The following is a 17966-nucleotide window of genomic DNA, read 5'->3' on the forward strand; positions in this document are numbered from 1 at the left end:
TGCAGTTTAAATGATTATTCATTTTGTATTCTTTTATTTGTCTTGATGAATCTTAGTAAAAAAGTTGACCCTCACATCCTTATTAAATCTTTTTCCTCTCACCTTAAAAATGTGCCTCCTAATTTTGAACTCCTCCACCTTAGGAAAAAGACCTTGGCTATTTCATCTTATCTCTGCCCCTCATGATTTTAGAAACCTCTATAAAATCACCCATCAACCTCCTATACTCCAGTGAAAAAAGTCCCAGCCTATCCAGTCTATTTTTATAATTCAAATCCTCCATTGCCTGCAACAACCTAGTAAATCTTTTATAACCCACTTCAATTTAGTAATATCCTACCGATAACAGGGCAACTAGAATTGCACACAATACTCTCGAAGAGACCTCACCAACGTCCAGTACAGCCTCAATTTGACATATCAACTCCCATTCTCAAAGATCTGAGCAATGAAGGCAAACATGCTAAACGCCTTCTTAACCACCCTATCTACCTGTGATGCAAATTTCAAAGAATTATGTACCTGAATCTCTAGGTCTCTCTGTTCTACAACATTACCCAGTACCCTACCATGAATTGTATTCTGTTTGTTTTACCAAAATGCAATACCTCGTATTTATCCAAATTAAACTCCATCTGCAATTGGTGCAATTGAGAAGATCTCTTTGTAATCTTAGATAACCTTCCTCACTGTCCACTATATCACCAATATTGATGTCAACTGCAACTTCCTAATCATGCCTTCTATATTCTCATCTAAATAATTTATTTATGGTAATATAGTTACAATTCAAAATAATATGTGGCAGGAAAGAGAACGTGCAAGTGGTGTTGTTCATATGTATTTGATACCATCGCCCTCTGGTACAATTGTGACCAACAGGCACACTAATCTCCATTTTGCTGAGGGAAATAGAATGCCCATGGAATGATGCAAAGCAAGCAGATTATCATGCTGTTCAGTATGTAGCCCCAATTTATCACCAGCACTGCCATTTTGGAGCTCAGTGCTCTACCTCTTCGCATCACAAAGCTGAACAAAGATTCAGCAGCAAGAATCCATCACAATTATTTGAAGAGATTAACAATTTTAAGGGTAGTTGCTCGTGAATTAATTTGCCACTGTTGTATCAGGGTTTTGAACTAACCCCAGGGGCCAGTACCACCCTCAAAGTCCTCCTCTACTTACACAGAGAGCCCTTGACACTGATCCAGCTCTCTCAGAGCCAGCTGTCAGAGTGAACATAACCTCTAACAGTCCTGTTTATATCTGTCAGCCAGGGCTCCCTGATCAGACCAGATTAACAGTCCCAATCAGGGAACTCATATTATATGAGGTCCACCTGGTTGACCGTATTATAATCACTGCAGGTTTGGTGCTTCTCTATTTAAAGTTGTTAAAATCTGCAGGGAGTGGTGAGGCATGTGCTGAAGGATTTCATTCTGACTTTAGACATTTTGCATAAACCACTTGCTCCCAAAAATGGATGCAATAGGAGGCATTCACCTTTGGCTAAAGCAGGAGAGGGTGAATGAACAGAGGTGATACAGAATTGGACAAATTGCTGGAAGGAGGAGGAAGAAGTGGCATGAGAGCATTACCAAAGTCTAGCTGACAATTTAACTTAGGCAGAAAAGAGAAATAATGCATGCATAAAACACAATGATTGGCATCACTGTTGCATATTTTCTATCCACTATAAATTCACTCCTTGGTTTTAGTTGTGCTGGTCCCTCCCTTAAGCAGTCCATGCCTTATGTTCAAGCCTGTACCCAATGTTTCAGCATAATAAACCATAACTCAGAAGTGAAATAGCAGTTCCCTCTTTGTGACCTGAAGTCGTCCTAATAAACGCTTCTCCAATTTTTCACTAAAGCAACTGAAAACACATTGATGAGACAGGTCCAGATATAATCAGTAAGTCATTTTAATTTACAAACAAGTGAACATTCAGTGTGAATTTATAATCAAAACCTATTTCACTTAATTTCAAATACATCCTTATCATTAAAAGTTATAATAAACCATAGTGCACAACTCCACCTCAATAGACAAACTGAATCTTGTGCTGTTAAGTTCTGATTCTGTTTGGCTTTGAACCAAAGGAAACCAAGGTTTTCTTCAGTTACAAAAACAGAAATTTGATGGAAAAGTTCAGCAGATCTGGCAGCACCTATGGAGAAAAACCAGAGTTAATATTTCAGGTCTGAGGAAGAGTCAGTCGACCCAAAACGTTAAGGGATCCACAGATGCTGCCAGACCTGCTGGTCTTTCCCTGCAATTTCTATTTTAGTTCTCGATTTCCAGCGTTCACAGTTCTTTCACTTCTTCTTCAGTTAGCTGCACTCCTTTTTGGATCAAAAATCATTGATTTGCTTGGATAGTTTTATTGCTTTATGACCACAAGAATTGGCACGGCTGTCTTACCGTAAGCCAGTTGCCTCACCCTAAGGATGAATTCTCTGCAGACTCAGTATGTTGGCCTCAAGTGAAGAGGTTGATCCAATTCTATTAGCAACCATTTCATTCATCCATGCAAAGGGAGATCTGATGCACACAGGAGCCTAAATGTATGTTAATGTGCTATGTTTGATGACAAATTTATTGTGGATATTTTGCTAAGTAAAACCTGGCGGCAGAGTGGGAGGGGCTCTTCAAGTAAGTGCTCAAACCATTTTTATGGTGAGAGAAGGGGGAGTGGCTTTGCAGGATTTCAAGAAATATGTTCAGAGTTAACCCTATTACCATCACTGCAACACCCATCCCCATCCCAAGACTTGGCTTTCTCCAAATTGGGTCAGACTTCAATGACATTGTCTGATTCTAGAGCCACCGGCTGTATCAGGGTAGTACTTTAGGACATGCAGCTTGCTGAAAAATGTTGATTAGATCCACCTTTGACATAGATGGCCCACAATCACAATGTCCAGGCAGTCAGCCAACCTACTTCACCATCTGGAAATGACGTCAATCTTTTAATCTCAATTGAAATCATTCACATGGGATGGTTTTTGAATGGATTTTGTGTAATGACCTTTGAGAAGGCCAATGAGGCAACTGATTTGCACACACGGCACCCAAAAAGAGCAAATAAAGACGAGAGACCCAGTTCACTCATGTTGGTACAAAAACAGAAATTGCTGGAGAAACTCAATAGGTCTGGCAATATCTGTGGAGAAACAGAATTAACATTGACTACAGTGACCCTTCTTCAGAACTGAACTTTAGGATTCTGAGTCCTGAAGAAGGGTCATTGGATTCAAAACATTAACTCTGTTTCTCTCTTCAAAGATGCTGCCAGAACTGCTGAGTTTCTCCAGCAATGTTTGCTTCCATTTCAAATTTTCAGCATCTGCAATTTTTGTTTTACATCCCTCAGTTTGGTGTTGCTGTTTAACAATCATTGCTCAGCACATCAGAAGAATGCTCATTGTCTTCATTGGATCTTTCATCAAGACAAGAACTTAAATAATGTCTTGTTAGAAAGACAACACCTCCAAATATGTATCCCTCGCTGTGCAGTACAAATGTTTCAGCTTGGATTATGAACCCACATTTATGAAGCAGGACTTGAACATATAGCAACAATTAAAATGCAAGTTGCCACTTAACCATGCAGCCAAATGCATGAAAGCAATATCTTAAGGATGTATTTTGCAACTAAAATTTAATTATCAAGTCTCAAAATAGGCAATAACGTGGAATGAGCATAATGAATACATTTCACAATAGAATGTGTATTTTCATGTATTCATATTAACACTGCACTATGGTGTAAATAATATCAATTAACCTGTGATTACAGATTTTACATTTTTTGTTAAAAATCACACAACACCAGGTTATGGTCCAACAGGTTTAATTGGAAGTTGGACTATAACCTGGAGTTGTGTAATTTTTAACTTTGTATACCCAGTCCAACACCAGCATCTCCAAATCATGACTACATTTATTGTGCACAGGAAATTGCATAACAGGAAGGCATCCACATCTTAAATTCAGCAAAAATCTGCTGTGCAATAGTAAAAGCAGTTCCACTTTGTGACTTGATCCTCTAATGTGTCACTTTGAATGTAAACAATGAACATTCTCTTCATAATTTCATGTACAATTCTCTTGCTTTTAAAAAGGTCAAACTTGATATAATAAAACATTGCAACACCTTTAGAATAAGTTGGGCATTTACGTATTTAAATTTACAGATTTGCCACATATTTTTGAAATTCTCTTTCCTCAAAACAATAATTTGCTGACAGGATTTTACCAGTATTGTATTCAGCCCAAATAAACCCTGGGATCTTGCTGTTTTTGCACGATTTATTTTCTTTGATGGCTCTCCACGTATTGAGTGATCTACTTACAGCGATTAAGGGTCAGTAAAACTGTATAAGTCAATTATATTGGTCTACTAATAGCAGATTGCTCTAATTCTAATATATGCATTTACACAAAGCAATTTTTAAAAACTATTTAATAAAGATTAGTCTGCTCAAGTATCAACTACACTATTGTATAGTAACTGCACTAATTTCACTTGGCTGTGACATCTGTCAGTATTGCTCATTGCCAAAATACATGGCCATACAGTACTCTGAGAAACATCTTGTGACAAGAGTGACCAAAAGAAATTACAAAGTAATTAGTGACAGTATAATTGCAGAAGTAAAATGTATCCAATAACCTCGACACTGGGAAATTGAAACTTGTAAGCAAACAACGTCAGTGATTCCATGGCTTATGGATACAGTATTGCCTTTTAAATTAAACAACTTGGGTTTGTCAAACCTGGAGAGATAAATAGTCTTAACTCATTACATTCTTTTTTACAGAACATTTCTTGAATAGCAGGGGCACAAATGGGAGAGCGTTAAGGACTCCCACACTCTCACTTTAAATCAATTTCTCAAAAGACAAGACAGCAAAAGTGTTCTGGGTAACTACAGGTCCATTAACAAGAAATAAAACAATACAATTTATTCCAAGCAACATGTTGAATGAGTATTCATAAGCAATAACTTAAAAAGCAACATGGATTTAAAACATTCTGCCCAACATCTTCATTACTTTGAGGGCATTACGGATAAAATAGCTGTCAGCTTACCCTTGATAGTGTATCCGAATTTTCAGAAAGCTTTTGAAAAAGCTCCACATAAACAAGGTTATTAAATGAAAAGTTGCACAAATGCGGGTAGAACATAGACCTAGATAGGACTGTGTCTTATATATAGGATACCAAAATCATGAAAGATGTCATGAGAGAATGAAATCTTTCATGATTCAGTGTTGTTTCAAATATACTGAAGTAATCCAAGTAGCAAAGCTAACTACAATATTGTCAAAAATTGCTGCCAAAGGAAAATAAGAGAAGCAATAAAAAAGCATATTTCAAAAATGTTTACATTAGTTACATATCCGGATAGAGAGACAGTAAAGTATATTTAACACTGATAAATGTAAAGTATTGCACGTAGTCAAATAACAGATCACAGTTACATACAAATGGCGCTAAGTTAACACATAGAAACTAGAATGAAACTTGCAGTGTACAGATAAAGTCACATGAAGTCATTAAAAAATGAATTTAAGTTAGAAACATCAAATACTTTGGAAGAGATGTGTCTACTATTACTCTTGGATTCTTTTATCAGTTTCTCTATTTTAACAATTCCATTCACCTAGAACTTTTCAATCAAAGTGATAAATATTTAAGATAATTTACCAAGCAAGTTAATAAAGACAAAATCTTTTCAAAATAGAGTTGGATGTTATGAGAGTTAGAAAACACAAGTGTTGGACATTTTATGTTCTTGATTTTCTCATGTCTATATTCTAAGCCAGAGAAAGAGAGAAATTAATTATTTCCACATCAGTCAACAAATATAGAGATTTCGTGAGAAGCTATGATCCCAACCATTGCTCAGGGAATTACAATTGTTGATGTAACTGCTTTCTCTTCAAAATTCTGCAGTCTGGAAAAATAAAGTGCAGCCCAGAAAGTTTGTGAACTCAGAGATAATGGGTCCTTTGAAGAATGGATACAGATGGTAATTTTAGTAACATATTTTTATTTCACACTTCTGTGACCCAAATTATCCAGATTCAGTCTGTAATAGCTTGCTTCTCTGTCCCATTTCATTGGGATTGCAGTCATTATTTCCTTTCCAATGGAATATTCAACGAACTAGAAACCTGTGACGTTTGCCGGCTGTTGTCAAGACCAGTCTGTGGAAGTGGGTTTGAAAGTTGCTTTGATGATTTTGGCGCCAGATCTCTTTTCAGTCGGCTTTGTCTACAGGATAACATCAATTGTTAGTGCGGGGACATTAGTGTAATATTTATATTCAAGTTATATATTATTTTATGTCCATCAGAATGTAAAGGAAAAAAAGAGATGATTATAGACAATTTGGACATTTCTAGATTCTGACAAATACAATGTTAACCATCCGACATCATAAAATATCAATCACAATGCACAAGGCAACCATTGCATTACTTTGACAAAAGTGTTTTGTTCCTGCTTCCTGCTCACCAACTTTTTCCTGACTTTGTATCATTTTAAAACAATTTGTTTTTCTGTCAGCAAATTTTATATCCTCTTCCATTCAGTTTCCATCTCATTACCTATTCCATCCCTTCACCCTGCTTTACAGGGTGCCTTCACCCTGCTTTACATTAGTCTGGGGCGACAATTTAGAAATTTACACATTACAAAAGGAGCATTATGTTCTTTCCTCTCAAAATGCAGGTGGAGTTCCAGATGAATTGGAACGGTTACATTGCCATACTGGTGAAGGTTATCCCCATTGTCTTGTATGCAATAGCAGATAAATTTAGTTTGAAGTTTTTGTTTTGTTGACACTTACATCTCATTGTTTGTTATTTTATGTACTGCCTTCTTGACTTGAGACCTGGTTGTTGTGCATGCTTTTGGAGCTGGAATTCCATATTGGGTATAGTGTATACTGCAAGAACACCCCTATCATATCAATCATTCTTTCACACACAATATCTGTACCACAACTGAACCCAATGTCCAGGTCAAGTTTACAACTTTGGGAGTAAAGCAGAACGTAGGCCTGGATCCAAGGATAATAATGGGCCGAAGCAGGGAAAATTATTTGTAGGCATTTGTAACAATTATTTTTATATATAACCTGAGTGTTTTTCTTTTCTGAATTGGAAAACATTTATGTGGAAAAGAACATGCTGTTAGGACGAGAGAATAAATTCTTCCTATTTCAAATGCTGGGTATTAACATCAAACATGCTCGCATCAGGGAAATCTCAGCCTTAACATTAAGAAACCAGAGGAACACTGTTGCACCAGACGGCCACATCTCCCATGGCATTTCCGCCAACTCCAATTAGACCCTCTCTACCCCTCTCTGCCTTCCGTAAGGACTGTTCCCTTCATTACTTTTTGGTTCACACCACACTCCCCACCAAACCCCCTAAACACCCTGCAACTGTAAAAGATGTGAAACCTGCCTGTACACCACCTCCCTCACCTCCATCCAGGTTCACCTGCCTCTCCTCCAACCTAGTTTACTGTACCAGGTGCTCCCAATGTGGTCTTCTCTACATTGGGGAGACCAAATGTAAACTCAGGGCACGTTTTGCTGAGCTGCAGGGGTCGGCCTAACCTCCCAGTCACCGCCCATTTCAATTGCCTTTCCCATTCCCTCTCCAACATGACCATCCTTGGCTTCCCCCATTGCCACAGTGAATCTGACTGCAAATTGGAGGAGCAACACTTCATCCTCCGCGTGGGCAGCCTACAGCTTGAAGGACTCAGCATTGAGCTCTCCAATTTCAAATAACCTCCCTTCCCATCCCCCAACTCCCTTCCCAGCCCCTTCTCCTCCTCCCTCTCATTCTACTTACTGTCCCTTCCTTCCAACCACCAACCAGATTTATTCCTCCCATTGACCAACCCTCAACCTGTGTTCACCTATCACTACCTCACCACTCTGCTCCTCACCCCACCCAAAACCCTCCCCACTACCCCTTTATCTGCAGCTCCCCTCAATCCCATGTCCTGAAGAAGGGTTATACCCGAAACGTTGACTCCTCCCTCTCCTGATGCTGCTTGCCTTGTTCTTCCAGTCTCCTGGCTTGTCTACTTTGGATTCCAGCATCTGCAATTTTTTTTGTCTTTAACATCTCCCATGCAAGCCATCCACTAACTTTGTGGTAAGCTTGTGTGAATTAGTATTATGTGGACTTGTTGGGCCGAAGGGCCTGTTTCATACTGTAATGTAATCTAAAAATCTAATCTAATCTAAAAAAAATCTAAATAATGTCTGTTCAGTAGAGGTTGAATCAAGATTCTTCAAGCTTATCTCATGTATGACCATTCTACTCAAGTGGAAGAGAAGACTTGGATCTCTTCATTCTGCTTAGATTTCAATTTATTTCCTAGAACAATGGCTAACCTATTGCATTAGCGAAAATACTTTTGGCTGTATATTATTTTGCGTTGTACACACTGGCCTGAAAGCAGAATGGAAATGGTCAATACAGCTTGAAAAAAAATGGGATTTATGGATTTGATTGGTTCAATTTGCAGAATTTGCCTTCAAAAAATGGGCTGGATTCTCTGAGGAGTAGCATAAAACAGGGATTGGGGCTACTGCAATCCTTCTTTTATATAAAAGAAGGGAGCTCTGCCTTTCTGAGAGGAGATTCCCACCAGAGCAGCATGACGAAGGTAAAGCCCTACTTCCACTCTGACGTGCACTTTCTAGCACACAACTGTCAGAGGAGGGCAAACTATTCCTCTTTTCACAGCAGTCAGCTGCCTTATTCAGACAGCCACTTTGACAGTGTGTGTGGGAAGTCAGGGTGGGTAGGAGAAATCGGATTTAGCAAAGCGACGCCTGGGTGCAGAGTGGGGGAAGGTGGATTGGAGAAGTGGGGAGCTTCTCTAATCTTGGAGAAAATGGGCAGGGGAAGGGATCAGGTGCAGAGGTGGGGAAGGGGGTAATGTGTCCAACAGCTGGGGGGGAAATGGGGTTCAGCTGAATACTTATTCAGGAGTCAGACTGCGTATTTAAGTCTAACTTTTCCTGAGTAACTATTTACTTAATTTCACTTGAACTCTCTGAATTCTTTGATTTAAATGGACACTTTTGGAGAGTTCTAGATGTAAAGGAATTACCCAAAAGAAAATTCAATTTCTTGGGCAAAAGCTTTGGAATCTGCTTTGATGCATGTTCCCCGACACCGTGCCACCTTGGTTTTATGGGTTTCTTATTTGTGATTGGTATTTATTTTTTTCTACTTGTGTAAAGGTTATTTTAAAAACTAATGATTATTTCAATTAATAAGAGAAGGGAAAGCTACATTACACACCTGAACTTTAGAAAAATTCTCCCTTGCACATAAGTTAGTTTAATGGACCTAACTATTTTATAGATGGAAATGTGTTGCTGGAAAAGCGCAGCAGGTCAGGCAGCATCTAGGGAACAGGAGAATCGACGTTTCGGGCATTAGCCCTTCTTCAGGAATGAGGAAAGTTGGTCCAGCAGGCTAAGATAAAAGATAGGGAGGAGGGACTTGGGGGAGGGGCGTCGGAAATGTGATAGGTGGAAAGAGGTCAAGGTGAGGGTGATAGGTCAGACTGGGGTGGGGGCGGAGAGGTCGGGAAGAAGATTGCAGGTTAGGAAGGCGGTGCTGAATTTGATGGATTTGACTGAGACAGGCTGGGGGGAGGGGAAATGAGGAAACTGGTGAAATCTGAGTTCATCCCTTGTGGTTGGAGGGTTCCTAGCCGGAAGATGAGGCGTTCTTCCTCCAACCGTCGTTTCGCTGTGGTCTGACGATGGAGGAGTCCAAAGACCTGCATATCCTTGGTGGAGTGGGAGGGGGAGTTGAAATGTTGAGCTACAGGGTGGTTGGGTTGGTTGGTCCGGGTGTCCCAGAGGTGTTCCCTGAAACGCTCCGCAAGTAGACGGCCCGTCTCCCTAATATAGAGGAGGCCACATCGGGTCCTGGACAGAACCCCACTGGTCCTCACCTACCACCCCACTAACCTCCATGTACAGCGCATCATCCGCCGCCATTTCCGCCACCTCCAAACGGACCCCACCACCAAGGATATATTTCCCTCCCCTCCCCTATCAGCATTCCGTAAAGACCACTCCCTCCGTGACTCCCTCGTCACATCCACACCCCCCACCAACCCAACCTCCACTCCCAGCACCTTCCCCTGCAACCGCAGGAGGTGCAAGACTTGCGCCCACACCTCCCCCCTCACCTCCCTCCAAGGCCCCAAAGGAAACTTCCATATCCGTCACAGATTCACCTGTACCTCCACACATATCATCTATTGCATCCTTTGCACCCGATGTGGCCTCCTCTATATTGGGGAGACGGGCCGCCTACTTGCGGAGCGTTTCAGGGAACACCTCTGGGACACCCGGACCAACCAACCCAACCACCCTGTAGCTCAACATTTCAATTCCCCCTCCCACTCCACCAAGGATATGCAGGTCTTTGGACTCCTCCATCGTCAGACCACAGCGAAACGACGGTTGGAGGAAGAACGCCTCATCTTCCGGCTAGGAACCCTCCAACCACAAGGGATGAACTCGGATTTCACCAGTTTCCTCATTTCCCCTCCCCCCAGCCTGTCTCAGTCAAATCCATCAAATTCAGCACCGCCTTCCTAACCTGCAATCTTCTTCCCGACCTCTCCGCCCCCACCCCAGTCTGACCTATCACCCTCACCTTGACCTCTTTCCACCTATCACATTTCCGACGCCCCTCCCCCAAGTCCCTCCTCCCTATCTTTTATCTTAGCCTGCTGGACCAACTTTCCTCATTCCTGAAGAAGGGCTAATGCCCGAAACGTCGATTCTCCTGTTCCCTAGATGCTGCCTGACCTGCTGCGCTTTTCCAGCAACACATTTCCATCTCTGATCTCCAGCATCTGCAGACCTCACTTTCTCCTAACTATTTTATACTTGTGAATAGATTGTCCTTTTATTCCTCTTCAAGCCACGCACCATCCTAACTTGCAACCATGTCACTATTTCTTGACTGTTGCTCAGTCAAAGTCCTGAAACTCCACCTCTAACAGCATTATGGTGTTCTTGCATCCCAAGGATTGCAGTGATTGAAGGTGGCAGCTCACTATCACCATCTGCAGGACAGTTAGGGATGTATAATAAATGCTGGCTTGTCATGTCCACATCTCATGAATTAGAGTCTTAGAGTCATAAAGATGTATAGCGTGGAAACAAACCCTTCGGTCCAACTCGTCCATGCAGACCAGATATCCCAAGTTAATCTAGTCTCACTTGCCAGCACCTGGCCCATAATCCCTCCAAACCCTTCCTATTCATATACCATTCAGATGCCTTTTAAATGTTGCAATTGTACTAGCCTCCACCATTTCCTCTGGCAGCTCATTCCATACACGCACCACCCTCTGCATGAAAAATTAATTTTAAAAAACTGTAAACGATTTTTCACAACTACTTTATTACCTGTTATAGTGCTTTAAAGTGAGCAGTACTAGGGTAAGTATGATTATTACTCCAATTACAATGACAGCTACAATTGCACCAGAGCCTGGAACACAAAAGGAGAATTCAGTTAATGTGCAGCTCACATTCCCACTGACATCACTCTTTATCAGAAGAGGGGGTGTGGGAAAGCTAATGTTGCTTGAGTGAAGTTCCCTTGCCTTATATACATTGAATTGTTAATACAATACATTGTTTATAATGGAAGCTTTTGATTTGTGGACAATTGCAAAGATTAACTTAGTTTGATGACAAAAATATGATGATCCTAATATTTATCTATAATATTCAAAAATGCACATGTTCAGCTTATCATAAATCAACACTAGCCTGGATTTTACTTGCCCTCACTTGGCCAGAGTTCAGCTGGGCAAGGGGAGTAAAACTGGTCAGATGCCCAGACCACCATCATACCATCTGTTCCCAAACTCACCTCATAATACATTGCATGAGTGAACAATGAAATTGGCAGCAAAATATCTAAGTAATTGGAAGATCAACAATATACTGTCCAAATAATAATATCTGGGCACTTAGGTTGGATTGGCCAGGCCATTTTGTGTGACCGACATGACCAAAGACAGGAAAGAGATGGGGAGCATCTCATTCAGGGCAGTGCCCTGTGCATATTGGAGGGACATCCTTCCCAAAGCTGTCATCCCATCCTTCTGCACTGCCTGTCCAGAGCGTGGTCCCTCCAACCACCTCTTGCCCTTCCCAGGTCTTTAGCTTGCACCCCTGGCTGAAACCCTGAGACCTAACTACTCAGGGTAGCCATGCCCTTTCTTGGGCAACATAGACCACTGAGCTCTGGTGATGCCGAGACTGATGGAGCTGTTTGGTAACCAGACAGGGAGATCCTCCCAAGTGAGGGCAGGACAGGTGAAAGGTGGCCAATTTAACAACTTGCAGTATGTTATACCTGTAACTTTCAAGAAGGGTGTAGGCGTCCAACCAATTTTTCTTGGGGTGGGTATGCAATATGCCAATCCCCTTTAGATTCAGCCCATTATCAGGATTTTTGCTCTTCACTTTCAGAATCCTAAAAGCCCATAAACATTTTATACCGAGCCAGATTTGCAAAGTGAATCTGTGGCAATAGGTTTGAGAGCATCAGGAGAACATGACTTCTGTCCACACGAATAATAACCACGCCACGCAAATGTTCTACTTTTTTTGGTATTCCACTGACAAGCAGGTTGGTAACCAAAAGAAATTGATTTAAAGGTAAAAGAACCAGAGGCAAGAGGAGAAGATTGTCTTGAACACAGCATGTTGAGTTGGTCCAAACTGAGCGTGTAACAGAAGCAGCTTCAATGGAAACTTCCAAAGCTAAATTTTGGATATCTCCAAGATGTTTGAGAAAAGGGCAAATTTGCTTACAATTTCACATAGCCAGCACAAGCACAATTAGTTGAATAACTCCCTTCTATAAGATTGCAATTATATGAATTTGCTCATTTTCTATTTGCTAATATAAAAGGTACTTATGGCCACAGCTCATTCATATCTGAATTTTCACTTTTCAATTTAATGTCTCTCTCTCTCTACATATCTTAATCATTTGTAACATCAGCAGGTTACAAGATGAGAAAAGAAACAAAAAACCTGAAATACTTTGCATCATCCTCCGTGGATGGTGAAACTGAGGTAACATTTATTAACCATAAATACTGACTGTGTCCTTTCTCCACAGATGCTGCCAAGTAGCTCCAGCATTTTCTGTTTTTATTTCAGATTTTTGCAATAATTTGCCCTTGTTCATGCCAAGAGAAGTTGTCAAGCAGGCCTGATAGCAAGCTTGTGCATTGGCCTGCTTACTCCTGCAATATTATTACAAAGCTCTGCATCACAGATTCTTTGCTTCCACTCAACATTCTGTCACATTAAGCACATTCCATATTTCGTCTTTGTTTTGATTTTGTAATAAACAGAGACGTGTGAGTACAAAACAAAATCCATCAACTAACCAGTGAGTTGTCGATCAGAGTTAATGGAACACAAATGAGACAAAAAAAAAATTATTAAGCATTTACAATTCGGGCGTCAAAAGGCGAAAAGTCTTTTTTAAAGATAAAATTGGCAAAGTCATAGGGCCAGATTTTCACAGAGTCAGACAGACTCCAGTAACATTTTAATAAGTAAAAAAAATCTTACATGGAAAAGAACAATCTGTAATGACATTGCATTAAGGACTATTTCATCAGCACTCTCTGTACTTTTTGAATTTTTAAGATTACACAGGCTGAGGAGGCACCTTCATGCTAAAGCACTGTCCTAGTTTTTTGCAGCTGACTGCTTCTTTGAAGCTGGAAAATCTCTGATTGGTCTTCCAACTTAGAGATCCCATTTATCACCCTTAATTTGGTGACAAAACCTGGCTCCAAGCTAATCCAAAGGATGTCAAGGTCAAAATTCTTATGTGTTTTTTTAACCTTCATAGGAGCAGTTGCATTCTGAAATAGTTTAGGATTCCTGCTTCCAAAATGAGACTTAAGTCAAAGCTGGGCTTCCTAGCCTTAATCAGGGATTGTTGAAGAGGGGTTAAAATTACCCTCAGCACCCTTGAATTGGAGGGCTGATGGGAGGTATGGTAGGGTGGTGGGAGAAAATCCATGTGTGGAATTGGCCCAGCCCCTGAACCACATAAGCAGGATGGGTCATCTCGGAAAACAGTGCAAGATCAGCAGAAATTAGATTAGATTAGATTACAGTGTGGAAACAGGCCCTTCGGCCCAACAAGTCCACACCGACCCGCCGAAGCGAAACCCACACATACCCCTACATTTACCCCTTACCTAACACTACAGGCAATTTAGTATGGCCAATTCACCTGACCCTGCACATCTTTGGATGGTGGGAGGAAACCGGAGCACCCGGAGGAAACCCACGCAGACACGGGGAGAACGTGCAAACTCCACACAGTCAGTCGCCTGAGGCGGGAATTGAACCCGGGTCTCTGATGCTGTGAGGCAGCAGTGCTAACCACTGTGCCACCGTGCAAATTGACAGCAAAAATTACAACTCTCTAACCAAGTTTTGAATGATGAGGTGAGAATTTTACTAGTAAGTGGCAAAAGGTCTATTGGCATCTATTTGTTTGCATTACTATGCTTTTATTACCTATTTTCACCTCATTTACATGCAGTTTCCCATTTCCCTACCTGGTAGATGAGAACTAGACAGTGACAAACCCTGACATGAAAGTTTAAGTGGGTACCTAATGACTCCAGGTTTCCATTTGCTTCACTGGGCCTCCACCTTGAACAACAGTTACCAACATCTCAAGGTTCACTCTTTGACCAGCAATTGCCCACACCCCTCTGTAATCAGACATTAGCTTCAGCCACATACCAGCCGCTCTGCCCCTTCTTGGCACATATATGTATATGACCATCTTACAATATAGTCTTGCACCTCAGTGCTGTACTTTGGGGCATAACAGCACTCATCATTGTACTGCTGCTGCCAGGGCATTTTGCACATCGGGCCAGGCACCCACCTCATGGATTGAACCAGAGTACACCTCAATGGTCCTTGGGTATTCAATCACTTTGCAACTATTTGGACGTTCCCAGCATCTCAGCCTTGCTTTTCCTTTATGTGTTTTACTTCCTCAGCCAGAGTGTAAAGATACACGGTCCTTCTGTCTTGTTTTGCCGATTAGTGCAGACTCTAATCAAGGCAGCTTGTTATGAGGGTTAACAAGGGGTGGACATGTTGCAATTTCACATCTGTGCTAGTTGCTAGCAGCATGCACTACAACACACTGCAAATGTGTCAACCTAATAGCCATGTCTCAAGGTTTATGAGGAGTAGTCCTCAGTCAGGCCAAGAGGCCACTCAGGGTTGTCAGGCCCAGAATTAGTAGGGAAACTAACATTCACAACTGACTTAGGTTTAGTTAAAAATCACACAAGTATAATCTAATACATTATTCTGAGTAACAGCAGCCAATTAGTACTGTAATATGATGTGCTTTTGCTTAGCTTCAATTGACAAGGAAATGCAGCATGGGATTGCAAGTAGAGTGAAGACAATACACTAATGCTTTAGAGTTACAGCTGCAAGGCAAAGGGCCCCAGGTTTACCTTATCTGCAGTCTGTATCCGGACTTCCAAAGGTTGATTCAGGCAGCGCTGGTATCCTCCCGGCTTGTTAACCCTTATCTAGAAATCACAGCCACAGCTGTGCGGCTGTACTAGTGCTGATTTAATTTGATTTACACGTGAGGCGATTCTAGGTCATCAAACCTAATCTTTGTGTTGCAGTTAAACTTTGTAAATTTTTAAATTGTATGATCCTTCAGATTTTCATCAGAAGACTATGTATTAAATAATGTTCACATAATTCTATAGCAATTTTGTTTAGCATTTTGTAATCACTGTATTAGTTTTTATATAGTTTTGTAGGTTTAAGAAATATTTTATACTATATACTTTGCCTTTTAGAAAACAAGGGTAGTATTAACACTTTCCTAGCATTCAAACACAACAGCGACCAAATGACTCACTGTTCAGATTTTCCTTAAAGTTGTAAACATCTGATTTAATGGGTATCATGAACTAAATGAGATGAGCTCAAATATATCTATCATTGGGACCTGACTGCATTTCCTCCGTATACCGAACAGAAGGGTATAGAACATTTCAGACTATACTGTTTGTTAAAAAGTCAAAAGGAGACAACAAATGGACCATAGTGAAGAGGATAAGCATTTGGATAATTGATAACTAAGGAACCAAATCAGGAGATAATGGGAAGTGATGTCTGTAAATTTCCATCACCCTTACGAGTCAATTAGAAATTGATCATGTTTCCCTGAAAGCAATTAGCAGTTAGCCTCACCTACTCTAGACCAGTCAGAATGGAATGATGTACTTGCTCATACTATAGGTTGTGGTTTGGAAAAAAATGATAGATAACAGCTTTCAGTGATGAGCATGACCAAGGAGTTTGGTAAGTGAAGTTACCCTGCTGTCCAATCAAAAGTGGAAGCAGAAGGTCCTTAAAATGTTGGGATATATCCAGGGCTGAATAACAACTAAATAGAACTACAAAGCAAGAGCCCTAATATATCAAAAAATGAAAGTCTGCTTTCATAGGCATCATTTATAAGCTAAGTAAGATTTCCTGAGTTACTCTTTCATCTGCCTCCTGTTGCCTTATTGGATAAAATCTTAAATAAACACATTAATATTGGATTTGAATTTAAATTGTGACCCATAGATCTTATAAAGAGGTCTGGTCAATCATCCGTCAGGGCTGTCCATCCACGTCAATTGGTGGTTGGGTGTTGGGGATTGAGGGAGGGTGGGTCATGGTTAGCGTTAGCGTCAGCTCAATGAAAGTCAAGGGGTTCACATCAGCGGCCACAGCTGTCACAGGAAATTTGGTAAAAGTCAATTTTGGGGATTGGAGGCAGCATACAGGGATGAGTAGGGGACAATAATTGAGAGGAAGGAATGTGCATAGTACATTCGAAAACCTGGGTTCTCTGCCGGAGGTTGGGGGTCAAAGATCACCTTGGCATTGATGGGAGAGAACAATGCTGCCTGATGTTTGGCATGACCAAGCTGTAGGTTACACTGGGCTTTGTGGAAAGAGTAGCACCTTATGACAGGGTTCTGGGATAGGATGAGGTTAAGTACAGGCAACCTGTGTAGCTTGGTTCCCATATATATTTATAAATGTACACTTGGTATGTGCAATGAAACAGTGCTGTACATGTATCCACAGAAAAGTCTGATTTTGGTTCCCCTCCTACTAAATGCATGCTGAAGGGCAACTCCTACCAGGCAGCACTTGATCTAGTACACAGGTGAGCTTTAAAATAACACTAGTGTCAGGAATTCCTGAAAGCCTGAGTACTTCCATCTCTAGTGAGAGGGCGGATAGGACAAACCAGGTGCCACAGAAGCATGGTACAGAGATAATCAGATGAGTATCTGAGAATAGAATGAGTAGAATGAGAAATCCCACTAGAACTCATGAAGAAAAGCCCTCATGAAACTTGCTGAAGTTGACGCTTGGCTGATTTCAGTCAGGACTTTCCATTCCTGATCCAGTCAGCTTGAAACAGAATAATTGAACAGCACATGCATGTACAGTAGCTTGGGTATAACACACTAGCGCAGGATATCAGTGCAACACTCATTTTCTAAGTTCACCCATAAAAATTGAGCATTTAGTGAAGCAAAACCATACAGCAACATAATACCATGAGAAAGAAGGGGGCAAACAGGAGAAAGCAAAAGAAAAGAAGAAATCTGATTATTACACTCTCCAACTAGTTTATGGTGAGGGGGAGGAACATTTTGTTTTTTGAATTATTGAGGTCTGTTTTTGCTTCTGATTTTCCTGTCCTCTTACAGTTCTCTTCCATCCAACTGACAAGACTTATTGTCAAATCAAAAAGGTGCACTTTATTCC

General features: G+C 40.9%; 1 protein-coding gene across 4 annotated transcripts in view; it reads right to left on the bottom strand.

The window, feature by feature from the left end:
• Positions 1 to 1903: 1903 nt before the first annotated feature.
• ncmap (non-compact myelin associated protein) overlaps positions 1904 to 17966 on the bottom strand; it is a 98215-nt gene continuing 82152 nt past the window's right edge. For all 4 annotated transcript variants that reach the window (XM_087976843.1, XM_087976844.1, XM_043717664.2 and 1 more), the window contains exons 3-4: positions 11496 to 11580; positions 1904 to 6289 (exon numbers count right to left, since the gene is read on the bottom strand). In XM_087976843.1, coding sequence (XP_087832969.1) covers positions 6151 to 6289; positions 11496 to 11580 — 224 coding nt within the window. In that variant the 3' untranslated portion in view covers positions 1904 to 6150. The remainder of the gene's footprint in view (positions 6290 to 11495; positions 11581 to 17966) is intronic.

This window comes from Chiloscyllium plagiosum, unplaced genomic scaffold (assembly GCF_037043375.1).
Source record: "Chiloscyllium plagiosum isolate Xiang-an unplaced genomic scaffold, Cpla_swu_hap1 HiC_scaffold_30, whole genome shotgun sequence".
NCBI classification, from domain to species: Eukaryota; Metazoa; Chordata; class Chondrichthyes; order Orectolobiformes; family Hemiscylliidae; genus Chiloscyllium; species Chiloscyllium plagiosum.